The 13799-nt window shown below is 50.5% G+C and overlaps 1 protein-coding gene across 1 annotated transcript in view; it reads left to right on the forward strand.

Annotated features, from left to right (window-relative positions):
• The window catches only part of SPTB (spectrin beta, erythrocytic), a 71213-nt gene that overhangs the window by 23535 nt on the left and 33879 nt on the right, over nt 1-13799 (forward strand). Inside the window, exons 6-14 of the mRNA XM_003797394.3 lie at nt 221-336; nt 711-823; nt 1769-1956; nt 3978-4095; nt 4747-4905; nt 5731-6033; nt 6688-6838; nt 7721-8591; nt 9659-9796. Coding sequence (XP_003797442.1) covers nt 221-336; nt 711-823; nt 1769-1956; nt 3978-4095; nt 4747-4905; nt 5731-6033; nt 6688-6838; nt 7721-8591; nt 9659-9796 — 2157 coding nt within the window. The remainder of the gene's footprint in view (nt 1-220; nt 337-710; nt 824-1768; nt 1957-3977; nt 4096-4746; nt 4906-5730; nt 6034-6687; nt 6839-7720; nt 8592-9658; nt 9797-13799) is intronic.

Genomic DNA, 13799 nt, shown 5'->3' on the forward strand with positions numbered 1-13799 from the left:
AAAAAAAAAAAAAAAAAAATCCCCACCATGCCTGCTGCCCCCTCCTTGCGTGCTAGGGCCTGCACATGCTCCTCTCTCTGCTCTGCTCACATCTTCTCTCACTTCTCCTGCCTGCCACCTCCCTGCATTGACCCAGCATTTTTGCTCCATGCTGGGGCTGTTCCATCCCAGGGAGGGATGCTGTGGCCATTCCCTTTTCATAGTCCAACTTCGTCCCCAGGCCTGACCTGATTGACTTTGATAAGCTGAAGGACTCCAATGCCCGCCACAACCTGGAGCACGCATTTGATGTGGCTGAGCGCCAGCTGGGCATCATCCCTCTCCTTGACCCTGAAGGTGAGCTGTACCTACCTAGCCAGCCCTGCACTGAGGTGACAGGGGATGGGACTTGCTGAGCTGGAGGGAGCTGGACTGGCAGGGCTCCTGGAGGCTGGCCCAGATGCCAGGCAAGCTGTGGGCACAGTGGCCAGGCTGGGCTCTGCTCTGGGCCTGCTTCTCAGCTCCAGGCTGGTTCCCAATGCCTGGCCTGGCCTGATCAGAGGTCCAGTGTGGACTTCGGATCTCTCTTCTTTTCCTCTTTCATAATTATGGTCTTGATGCTGATTTCATCACTCCCTTCCATTCTTGCCCAGTGATTGTCACTTGGTGGCTGTGGTTGAGCTTCCTGCTGGAGGAGTTTGGTCCTGAGAATGTGCTCTTTCCCTTTACAGATGTCTTTACAGAGAACCCTGATGAGAAGTCCATCATCACCTATGTGGTGGCATTTTACCACTACTTTTCCAAGATGAAGGTGCTGGCTGTGGAGGGCAAGCGTGTTGGCAAGGTACCAAGCTGCTCTGGAACCAGAGTGTCACCCTTTTCCTGTTTGCCACAGCAAGATCCAGACTGAGGATCTCCCTTTGTGTTCCCAAAGCTTCATGCCTGGGCCCCCAGCTGTGATCACTCACCTCCACAACTTCCTCTAAAGCTGATCTTTGCCACACTTGCAGCTCTGTGCCCATCATCTACTTGGAGACCCATGTCTTGGGAATGTCCCCACAGGAGCCAATATGGGCTTTCATTTGAGTTGTTTATTGTGGTTATGGCTGTCTCAGGGCCCACAGTGTACTAGGAACTTATCCCCTGCCACATTCCTGTGTCTCCTGCTAGGCCCACAGCTCCTAGACTGCAGGGGTGTCTAACCTTTTTTTCCTATTGCACACTGGAAGAAGAGTTGTCTTGGGCCACACATTAAATACATAAATACTAACAAAAGCTGATGAGCAAAAAATGGTCTGTACATAATTTTCACTATATCCAACACAACAGGTAAATAAAACTGGCCTGAAAAAATATGCATGCTGCCTGTGGGCAGTAGGTTGAACACCTCTGTTAGATGGTAGGGACTATTTCTCATTTATCTTTGTGCTCCTGGTGTTCAACAAAGACAGTGTCTGGCAGCCTTGATACTTCATAAGCATTTCAAAATAAAATCCTGGGCCCCCTAATGGTTGGTATTGCAGCGTGGCAAACTTACTGAACTCTCATAGGGTTTGAGGATGGTAGAGAACTGTCCCCAAATCCTAGCAGAGCCAGCTCTCTGCTGGCTGCCAGTGCAAGAGAAGGCCTCAGCCACCTCTAGTCCACTCCTTGTGCCTTGACTATAGTGTTGAACTCAGAGCACAAACCCAACCTGGAGCACCCCAGGGCTTGAGAGGTGTACCTTGATTATGGTCCTCATTGGTGGCCTGTTCTTCTGACAAGAATGAATAATAAGGTGGCTTCTTAGGTCATTGACCACGCCATTGAGACTGAGAGGATGATTGAAAAGTACAGCGGGCTGGCTTCAGACCTGCTTACCTGGATTGAGCAGACCATCACCGTCCTAAACAGCCACAAGTTTGCCAACTCACTGGCTGGTGTCCAGCAGCAGCTCCAGGCCTTCAGCACCTACCGCACCGTGGAGAAGCCACCCAAGTAAGGGCCTCACACTTGAGAGGGTGGTACTCGGGAGCTGAGAAACTGACTGCCAAGAGGAAGAGCCAGGTTATGGGCCTTATCCACAAGCACATCCTCAGGTTGGAGAGCTGTACCGCTGTCACCTGGCTCAGGACCCTCTTTGCCACCCTAGTCAAGCCATCAGTTTATAGGAAATGGGAATTGATGAGAAACCTCAATGCCTAGCCCAAGAAAGTGGCTCTTCCCAGGTCCCTGAGGAGGAGCAGGAGGGAAATCTCAGGTTTCTGAGTTTGTGTGAAGAACTTGTGCTAGAAAGCTCCTCTCTTGTCCAACTGAGCTACAGGTTTTTTTCTACTGATGACCTCTGTGCTCTCAGTCCCTGAGCCCTCTGCATGGGCCTTATGGATCATCAAGTATATCCTTTCCCAAAAAAAAAGTATATCCTTTCCCCTCCAATCTGTCACTGCTCAGCAGCAGGGCACTTAGCCTGCTTCTTAGCCACACACACACATGCACACATGTGCACCATGTATGCAAGTGTCTGTGTACATACAACCACACACATGCACATACAAATGTGCACGCACATGCACATGTACACAACCACACACACCCATACAACCATGCTGCACTGCACTGCACAGTGTACATACAACCATGTTTGTGTGTGCATGCATGCATGGCTTTGTGCATATGTGCACACAAGTGTGAGTAGCTGTGTGTGCACATGTGCATGGTTGTATGTACAACCGCTGCACAGGGTACATACAACCCTGCATGTGTACACATGCAGCCATGCACACATACAACCATGTACATGTGCACACAGCCATCTATGCACACGTGCATTCACACACAAATGCACAACCATGCATGCAATTGCACGTGCATGCACACAGGTACAGATAGCCATGCACACTCGTGTGCACATATGCACAAAGCCATGCATGCATGCCCACACAAACATGCACACATGCACATACGTGCACGTGAAGCATTCCAGGTAGTCTGCCGTTAGCTTGTGCAGCTCCCCCAAAATAGGTTTCTAGTTCATTGGTGGAACCTTCCATTCCTTTTATTCCTGCCCCTCCCATTTCCCACACTCTTCATTCATGACTTCAAAAAGGGAAAGGTAACACCAAGTCTAGGACATGCTATAAACAAGGATCTGGTTTTTGGCCTGACACTAACCCACTTTTATTAAAGTCTTAAATTCAGTACGGATAACATCCTCTGTGAGCCTCCCAGCCACTGCCCACAGGGCACTGTCTTTTGCCCATGTAGACAGTGCTTCACAGCCATAGCCCACCTGAGCACCTGTCAACACTGACATCCATCAGTCTGTGCTCAGGTGGGGACCTTATGTATAGCCCACCCTCAGCTACCATGTCAAGGATATAGAAGTGGGGGGACAATTAGCTACACAAAGAAATGAGAAAGTTGATAGTTGCCTGGAGTTTGGACCCCATGTGCTGCCAGTTCTCTGACACCCACAGTCCTTCCAGAGCCCAGCCTTTCCTGCCCTCTTGTAAGCATCTGGCCCTGGGACTTGTCAGGAGACCCAGCTCGTTGGGACTCACTCAAGAGCTGCTCTCAGGGCAGAGTGCTCTTATGAGGGCAATACTTAGGGCTCATTGGCTCATTCAGTAACAGACGGACTAGAGAGCTAGTCAGATGCCTTCATCACTTGCAGAACAAAGAAGGGTTTCTTTGTATTGACTGGTAAAACTTCATATTTACAGGAGTTTCCAGAATGCTTCAATTAGCCATTCTCCTGTGGAAGCAGATCATAAATGCTGTGGTAGCCATTCTGTTTTCTTTGGTTTATGTTGTAAAGACCCAACCCCCCCATTAGATCTCATCTGGTGAGAGTGATAGGTCTAACAGGTAATTAGAGCTACAGATTCTTTGCTTTTTCTGTATTTTTAAGGGAAATATGCTTTGCCATCCAAGCTCTAAGATGCCAGAGTTCCATGTTGACTTCAGGAAAACCCTTGGCCTTGGGGTCAACAGTGGTCCTTCCTCTGTTTTCCCAACAGGTTTCAGGAAAAGGGGAACCTGGAAGTCCTGCTTTTCACCATCCAGTCCCGGATGAGGGCCAACAATCAGAAAGTGTACACGCCCCATGATGGGAAGCTGGTGTCTGACATCAACCGGGTATAGCGGTGTTTTCCCTTACGTGCTGCCCAGGGCTGATTAAGCTCCTGATAAGGGCACAGGGAATGGTCAGGGGATCAGGCTAACCCAACCTGCTCCCTTTGATGTTATTAATCCTCATGCTGGTGGTTGGGGAGTTACCTGAACCTGGTTCTGAGAGGTCAGACTCTACCTACCACCCTTCAATTCAGTCCCCTGCTCAGATGCCCAGAGCCCATGTTTTAGAGGTAGTTTTATAACCTCTCCTCTCTAGGACCTTGAGTTTGCCTTTAAATATGTAATATTAACGACTTAGCAGAGAGGAAATGGCTTATGACATCTCAGAGATGTGGGGACTTAGCACCACCTGGAAGTTGTAGTCAAATAGAGGTAGCTATTTAGTCAATAGTTCACCTCTGTTGAGCAGAGGGGTGAAAAACATTATATTAAGTCAACAATCTGAGGCTGGTTCAGGAGAACAGGGAACTGGGAGGTCACAGCCAGTGCTCCCTGAATCTTTTGTGGGTCCAGAGGAAAGCCAAAGGACTTTTATAGCCTTTAATCTGCTACCACTTCACCTAAAAGCATCAGGTGCTCAGAAATCACTCCCTGGTGGGTGAAAGAGATGGAGCCCCTGAACTCAGTTGTTTTTCCTCATCCACCCTTGTGCAGGCCTGGGAAAGCTTAGAGGAGGCCGAGTACAGGCGGGAGCTGGCGCTGAGGAACGAGCTGATCCGGCAGGAGAAGTTGGAGCAGCTGGCCCGGCGCTTTGACCGAAAGGCCGCGATGAGAGAGACGTGGCTCAGTGAAAACCAGCGCCTCGTGGCCCAGGTAATGGGGGACTTGAGAGGGGACAGCAGGAGAAGGGAAGTTTCTCAGAGCCCCCAGCTCGCCGTGACTGGGTGGGGCAAGGCTTGCATCTGAGGAAGAGCTCTCCGGGACTTATTAAGTCCCATTTTTAGGAAAGAGCCTCACAGTATAGAGCTGGCCCCGGGAGTTGTCCTATGGGCCAGTAGCATCAGCTACACTGGGATTTGAGTTGACATTAATAACGATTCTCCGGGACGTGGTGAGATCACAGAAAACACCTTGTCTGTGTCAGATGTGCCTTTTGGCCTCCGTAGCTGTGACATATTTCACCAACTAAGAATTGACCCCGGGGCTGGTTCTCCATCAGAGGGTCTGTTCCCTCCCACCTGACACTTAGAATCAAGTTTGATTCTGTCCAGAAAGGGGAGAGCGAATGTTCTGAGTGCACTGCAGAGAGGTGGTGTGCCCCGGGTAGCACGTGGGGAAACCATCTGTCCACAGCTGCCTGGCTTCCACATAAGGGGGGGCCCCTTCCTCCCAGTACCAGACAGTCAAGGCAGGGTGGGGGTGCCAGTGGTTGTCACAGGGCTCTGTCAGTAACACACAGGAGTGTCACCCACACATGTGGCATGGGGGTAAATCATGAACTTCTCCTAGAGGTTCTTGTGAGACATGACTTTGGGGAAGTTGGATCTGATAAGAGGCTGTGTGGAGAAGGCAGAACTAACTCCTTCCTGGTGATGGGTTTTCCCTCCCGCAGTTGTTCTGAACGGGCCAGCCTTGCCCTGCACTTGGGGTGAGCCGAGGGCCTCTTAATGAGCCACCTGTTTTCTCCCCATGGGGCAGGATAACTTTGGGTATGACCTGGCAGCCGTGGAGGCTGCTAAGAAGAAGCACGAGGCCATCGAGACCGACACGGCTGCCTACGAGGAGCGGGTGAGGGCCCTGGAGGACCTGGCCCAGGAGCTGGAGAAGGAGAATTACCACGACCAGAAGCGCATCATGGCCCGCAGGGACAACATCCTGCGCCTGTGGAGCTACCTGCAGGAGCTGCTGCGGGCCCGGCGCCAGAGGCTAGAGACCACCCTGGCCCTGCAGAAGCTCTTCCAGGACATGCTGCACAGCATTGACTGGATGGACGAGATCAAGGTGGGTGGGGCACCCAGTCCCCATGCCCCCTGGAGCATCCTGCGGTTAGCATGGGCCTCCTTAAGCCCTCCCAGCCATCCACAGCCTGAGGCAAAGTGAGAAGCAGAGACAGCAGTGTGTCCAGCTTGCTTACTCTGCTCCAGGCAGATGGCACCAGCCCAGGTCCACAGAATTCCCAATGACCAAGAAATCTTGGGCTCATGAAAGCACAGGTGCCAATCCTCAGGGCTTGAAGAGACAGGTAACATATAGGGGCCAGGCGAATCACGCTCTGGGTGATCACAGTTTGACCCTGGTTAGAATCCAGATCTCCCAGCCTAGGGGCCACCAAAGAATCCTGTATTTTCCTCTCCCTCTACCACAGTGGGTCTCAGCTGAGGATACACATCAGGCTAACCTTGGAGCTTTTTAGAAATATACATGCCACAGGCTCCAACCTTGCAACAGACACGTGGCAGAGGAGTGTAGGGCTTGTGATGGGCACCCCAGGGGCATGCCTGCTCTGTTGCTTTTCCTTCCTAAGCAGCAGCTGTTTCTTAGCTGCAGCCCACTCACTCTGGCTCAGACGCTGTGGACACACCCTCGCAGGGGCCTCTTCTCCTGATGTGTACCTCTCTTTGCTTCCTGTTCCCTTTACTGTGTCCTCTTTGCCAGGCTCACATCTTGTCTGCTGAGTTTGGGAAGCACTTGTTGGAGGTCGAAGACTTGCTACAGAAGCACAAGTTGATGGAGGCTGACATCGCCATCCAAGGGGACAAAGTGAAGGCCATCACCACAGCTACCTTGCAGTTCACTGAGGGGAAAGGTGAGGCCAAGGCTGTCTCCCTGTTGAAGCCTCTGGCCAGCACTCTACCTTGGATAAATCTCCAGGAACATCTTTAGAATTCTGCTTCTTTCATCAAGTAATGAATGGTACAAGAAAGAAGCTTGAAAGACAGCAGAATTTGCCAGTGACCAGGGACTCTGGTAACCTACAGTCAGAAAGTCAGAAAGGCATTATAAGGTGGCCAAGGGGGTATCCTCCATCTTTCATTCTCCTTGCTAGTTCACGTTATGGTGGAGACAATTTCATTTTCTAGTCTTGGGTCTGAATAAGTGAGGGAGACCTCACTTCCATCTTGTAGAATCACCTTGAAATATCAATGTATTTCTGAGCTTTTTAAAAAAATAATTTCGGCAGTGCCTGTAGCTCAGTGGGTAGGGCGCCAGCCCCATATACCGAGGGTGGTGGATTCGAACCCGAGTCCAGCCAAACTGCAACAAAAAAAATAGCCAGGTGTTGTGGCAGGCACCTGTAGTCCCAGCTACTCGGGAGGCTGAGGCAAGAGAATCGCCTAAGCACAGGAGTTGGAGGTTGCTGTAAGCTGGGATGTCACGGCACTCTATCGAGGGTAACAAAATGAGACTCTGTCTCTAAAATAATAATAATAATAAATTAAAAAAATAATAATTTCATGTTCTGCATTTCTACTGAGAATTGACCTTACTTTAATCTTCCTTCTTCCTGAAGTTTAATGGAAGCTAATGATAAAGAATCTGTCCAGCCCTCTGAGCAACTGGGCTAATTCCAAAGCCCCAGTGGCATGGCAGTTTCTGGATTGTGTGGTTCTAACCTGGGGACTGATCTGAAGTTTGCCCATGAATGAAGCCCTCGCCTCCTTTGTCCTCCCCCCCCCCTTCCTCCCAGGGTACCAGCCTTGTGACCCCCAGGTCATCCAGGACCGCATCAGCCACCTGCAGCAGTGCTTCGAGGAGCTGAGCAACATGGCAGCTGGGCGTAAGGCCCAGCTAGAGCAGTCCAAGCGGCTTTGGAAGTTCTTCTGGGAGATGGACGAGGCTGAGAGCTGGATCAAGGAGAAGGAGCAGCTCTACTCCTCCCTGGACTACGGCAAGGACCTGACCAGTGTGCTCATCCTGCAGCGCAAGCACAAGGCCTTTGAGGATGAGCTCCGTGGGCTGGGCACCCACCTGGAACACACCTTCCAGGAGGCTGAGGCCATGGTTGCACGCAAGCAGTTTGGGCACCCACAGATCAAGGCCCGTATCACGGAGGTGTCGGCTCAGTGGGACCAACTGAAGGAGCTGGCTGCCTTTCGCAAGAAGAATCTCCAGGATGCTGAGAACTTCTTTCAGTTCCAGGGCGATGCGGATGACCTAAAGGCCTGGCTGCAGGATGCCCACCGGCTACTCTCAGGGGAAGATGTAGGGCAAGATGAAGGGGCCACCCGGGCCCTGGGGAAGAAGCACAAGGACTTCCTGGAGGAGCTGGAGGAGAGCCATGGGGTGATGGAGCACCTAGAGCAGCAGGCCCAGGGCTTCCCTGAAGAGTTTCGGGATTCCCCAGATGTGACCAATCGGCTGCAGGCCCTCCGGGAGCTCTACCAGCAGGTGGTGACCCAGGCAGACCTGCGTCGACAGAGACTGCAGGATGCCCTGGACCTGTATACAGTGTTTGGGGAGACCGATGCCTGTGAGCTGTGGATGGGCGAGAAGGAGAAGTGGCTGGCCCAGATGGAAATTCCAGACACCCTAGAGGACCTGGAGGTCGTGCAGCACAGGTCAGACCCAGCTCCTTGTTAGTCTTTCTTGCTTTCTACACTGAGGCCTTCCCACCTAGTTTGGTAACAACTGCTGGATCACTGGGGTCCCTTTAAGACAGCAGCTCTCAATCAAAAGGCTGCGGCATTCAGAAGGTTGAGAACCACTGCTTTAAGAGGTCCTGGGGTATCCTTTATTGCAAAGCTAGAGCTTTGGGAACCACCAGTTCTATTCTGGCTCTATCACCTTGGGTACTTCATTCGCTGGAACTTTGCACATCTCAAACAAAGGAAAAATTTCTAGTCCAGTTATTCAGTTAGTTCTCAGCTACAATAGCCTCTCCCCAGATTAATTGCACATGGAATTTCCATGTAATGCTGAGGAAATATGGCGCTTTTTTGGATAAGGGGCTGAGAGGCTGGAACCCTGCCAGCTCTAGCTCTCTGAGACAATCCCTAAGCCACAGAAATCTGAGGGGTCACAGAGACCAGCTTGTCAACCTCTGCAAGTCATGCCACCAGCACTGGAGTGCAGACACAGCCCAGTCTTTGTGGCATCTTAGTCTGAGCACAGGGTCTAGGGCCCCAGTAGGAGAGGCTGCTCCCTTGGGCTGTGCTGAGATGGTCCTGTCCTGATGCTACGGGGCTCTTATTTTCAGAACCACAACACACCCACCCCCAGCAGCTCTCCCCGATCCTGCCCAGGAATGGAGCATCTGATTGGGGAGGGATTATCCTTTGGATCAAGGTGGAATCAAGATTCAAGAGCAGCAGCCAGGACATTGGAGGCTTGGCACCCCTAAAATACACTATAACCTCTTTGTAGCCCTCCCCTTACTTGTGCTTCTCTGTTGCACCAGAAGGCTATGTAATGAGTAACCAGCTCTCTCCTGGCCTGGTCTAGGCAATGCTCGTGCATGAAATCGGGCCCATGAGCCAGAAAGGAGGGTGTGTCAGCACATCTGTCTCCTTTCTTCCCCTCACCTGGGCAAACCAGTTTGGCAGCAAAAGGAAAAAGCAAGAGTTACATGCTCTGGAGACTTGGGTGCTGCTGGTGCCTCAGTGAGCCTCTTTTTCCTCTGTATCAGGTTTGACATCCTGGACCAAGAAATGAAGACTTTGATGGCTCAGATTGATGGTGTGAACCTCGCTGCCAATAGCCTGGTAGAGAGCGGCCACCCACGCAGTGGGGAAGTGAAGCAGTATCAGGACCACCTGAACACCAGGTGGGGTGTGGATGGGGCTTGAGGCTGGGGCCATTGTCTCCCAGCCCCTGATACCCTCAGGGGAGTGTGGCCCCGTATTCAGGCCACCTGCTATGTACTGCCACCTGTTCCCTCAACGTATGTACCTGTCCTTCTCAGCCACTGTCTCCTTCCTAGTAGCAGTGGAGCAAGGAGAGGACCAAACTGGTGAACAGCTCAGGGAGCGAGAGAGCCACACTCCTGGAACCTCAGTGCTATGCTGGGAGGAAGGGCATGTGCACATGTGTCATGGAGGGGGGATTCTGAGAGTGTGTGCAGTTAGAATCAGGCCATATGCTTCTCAGGCCATATTTCCCTGGACATTCTTGAACAGAGAAAATTGCTTTGTGAGAGCTCTTAAGTACTGTCCACAAAAGAATGCTCCTGCCTGTGCCAAAATGCAGCATCAGTAATGAGGCTGGGTCGAATGAAGAGGAGAATTAGCAGGGAACCTTGAGCAAGCTTTGTGGCTGGAACAAAAACCAGGCCCCAAGGAGCCTTTAGAAAGGGGATGCTTTCAGTGTAGGGCATAATTGCCCATTAGTTCCTGGAAGATCTTTGAGGATAGAGCAAACATCTGTGTTTCCTATTTTCACTCTAGGCCCTGCACATCAATGCTATGTAGCCACTACCTCCCCTTCCCCCAAGGCTCACTTGTACCTGAGCCTTGCTCTGTCTGAGGCAGATGTGGTGGTGGGCTTAGGGAAGACTCAGTGGTAAAGAAAAGGATCAGCATGATGAAGAGTCTGCTGGTGGCCTCAGAGAAGCAGGGGTGACCAGAATACTTTGGTGCCACTAGAGTAGGGCCGATTGTCTCAGCATTAAAAGATGGGCGCTGTAGTTCAGGAGACAGCTCTGCAAATCCAAGGCTTATACAGAGAGGAGGACTCTTCTTTAGGCCTGCAGGTAATGGACTTGTGTGAGGGAGAGAGGAAGGGAGATTGATCGAGAGGTTATTGCAGTTGCTGCTTAACTCAGGAAACTAAAGCAGGTCCAAAGCAGAGACACTTCCAGGTGGGTGTGAGAATGTTGATCTTTACAGATCCCTAAACCATGCTCCATCCCTAATGGAAAACATTACCATACCTGCCCTCCTTAGGCAAGAAAGAACCCGAGACATGAAATAATATGGTTCTCCATTAGGGCTGAGTGTTGAAGGGGACCTGAGAAGTGGCCCTTTCTGGCTCACTCCCCGACCCCCTGTAGCCCTTCCTACCCTAAAGCAACTCCTATTGGTTAAAAAGTTCAATATCACATTTAGTGGAAATCTGCCTCTTAAAAATTTGTTCACATTGCTCTGGCTTTGCCCTTTAGATATATCAAACTAATGCTGATTCCTCTTCTGTGTATGGCCCTTTATTATTTTACTTTCTTTCTTTTTTTTTTTTTTTTTTTTTGAGACAGAGTCTCACTCTGTCACCCTGGGTAGAGTCCCGTGGCATCATAGGCTCACAGCAACTTCAAACTCCTGGGTTCAGTGATCCTCTTGCCTCAGCCTCCTGAGTACTGGGACTATAGGCACCTACCACAATGCCCAACTAGTTTTTGTGTTTTTAGTAGAGAAAGGGTCTTGCTCTTGCTCAAACTGATCTCGAACTCCTGAGCTCAAGCAATCCACCCACCTTGGCCTCCCAGCGTGCTGGGACTACAGGCGTGAGCTGTGTGTGGCCCTTTAAATGTCTTTGGAAACAGCCCTTGCCCAGCCCAGTGCTATCTCTGTGTATTCCAAATGCTGCGTGTTCTTCAAGGCCAGTCCAGGTTCATCCCCTTCTCAGTTTCCTAAATGAAAAGCTGTCTTTCCCTCCTTCATACTAGTCTCCAGTTCATGTCCTGCCTTGTGTTGTAATTACTGTGCTGACGAGCTTTCCTGTCCTTACACATCACCCCCGTGCTTTGCACATACATTCTTGTGTGAGGTTCTGTCTGTTGGGAATATTATTTTCCTGGCTAACCACTTCAGCTCACTCATCAGCTTACTGGAGTGGCCCTCGCTGACCACCCCATTGAAAGCAGCTCATCCTCCCTCCCATCAACCTGCTCAGCCTCAGTCCTATTACCTTGCTCTACTTTTTCTTTGCACTTATTCACCACTGGCGTGTGTAAGTTTCTGCCCACGTGAATGAAAGCAGGTCTTTGCTTTGTTCTTTACTGTATCCTTAGTGTCCAGGTTAGTGCCTGACACAAAGCGCAGGGCTGTTGCCTGGTGAATTCTTCGTCAGTGAGTGGACTGGAACAAAGCTGAGATTTTTCTGCCAAGCTTGGCACATATGAGTCATTTACTCACTGAGTGTGTGGTTGTCTTTCACTGTAGGTATTCCACTTGACTAGCATTTTTCTAAAAGTCGTGGGCCTACAACCAAACCAGGACTCATAATGTTGCACGACCAGTGCTGGTTGGGGTGGCTCTACCAACTTCCTGCCTCCCACACACCATGCACGTGGCATATGCAGGAAGTGTGGCTCCAGGAGGCAGGCTAGCCCCAACTCCCAGCCCCCTCTGCTGTGGCTTTCACTCAGTGGCTGACATGATGCCACACCAGGGAAGGCCTGGAAGGTCACCAGGGAGCCTTGCAGTGCCATCTGTGGTGCCAGCCAGGCACAGAATTCTTCAGAAACCTTCAGGTGCCCTCTTATCTCTCATGGCATTCCAGCCTGTCCCCTGCTTCTCTTTGCAGACCTATCTCTTAAATCAGACCGGTGCTACTGTCATACTTTGGGAATGTTACACAATACTCCACCCAGTCCATCTGCCTAGTCCCGCACCCTCTACCTTCTGGGGCCTAGGGACAAAGATGAATGTGATATACTTGGTCCCATCCTTAAACATATCACTTCAGTAGAGTCACTGAGGGTCTGTTTGCTGAGTGACTGGTGACCACCGTGAAACCTCCACCGCTACCCTGTTGTTCCTTTCAGCTCCGTCTGTTCTCTCTCTCTGGCATGCACAGTATACATAGCACTTCACACTGTAGTTATTTTGTGAGCTTTTCTGAATTTTCTCTAAATCAGACACACCCAGGGACAAAGATGGTTACATCTTCTTTCTTCCAAAGTGTAACATCCTGCTTTGCACCCTTGGTGGGTATTCTAGAAAGATGGTTTCAACAGGAATGAACATTCAGTACACTCCTGTGCACTGATATATTTCAGTGATACAGAATGAATAAACTTGGGTCTATGGGAGGTGTCCTTGATGGTCTGGCCCGGCTGGTGGGCAGCCCTTTAAAAGAGGCTTATTGGGTACTGCAACTTGACCCAAGCCCTGGGCATTTGCCAGATCTTAGTACATTTCCCTATTCATAGCAACATTGCCCTTGAAGGTTAAGATTATGTTACTTGTTTTAATTATAATCACAACTCTTCCTCTTCCCTCCTCTTCCTCCTTTTCTTCCTCTTCTTCCTTACCTAGATTCCTTTCCTTTAGATCTAAGTGACTTTTCAGTACCTGGGACACTTTGAATATGGCCTTTGGCATTTGTATGGGTCTAGGGCACCTGGGGACCCATGTCCTGAAGCATTCTTTATTTTTTTTTTTTTGAGACAGAGCCTCAAGCTGTCACCCTGGGTAGAGTGCCGTGGCATCATAGCTCACAGCAACCTCCAACTCCTGGGCTCAAGCGAGTCTCCTGCCTCCGCCTCCCAAGTAGCTGGGACCACAGGCACCCGCTACAATGCCGGGCTATTTTTTGGTTGCAGCCGTCATTGTTGTTTGACGGGCCTGGGCTGGATTCGAACCCACCACCTTAGGTGTATGTGGCTGGCGCCTTAGCCACTTGAGCCACAGGTGCTGAGCTGTGAAGCATTCTTGAAGTTAATAAATATGAGATTTATAATTATTTTTGATACTTTATAAACTCTGGGGAAATTTTATATTTCCCTGAAGTCAAACTACACACACAGCCTTTACTTTCATGCTGCTTTACTCCTGGTTAGAATCACATCACTGCTTGCCTCCTGCTGATAAAAAGATCTGACTGACAGTTAT

The sequence above is a fragment of the Otolemur garnettii genome, unplaced genomic scaffold (genome assembly GCF_000181295.1).
Source record: "Otolemur garnettii isolate 467f Iridium unplaced genomic scaffold, OtoGar3 scaffold00115, whole genome shotgun sequence".
NCBI lineage: Eukaryota > Metazoa > Chordata > Mammalia > Primates > Galagidae > Otolemur > Otolemur garnettii.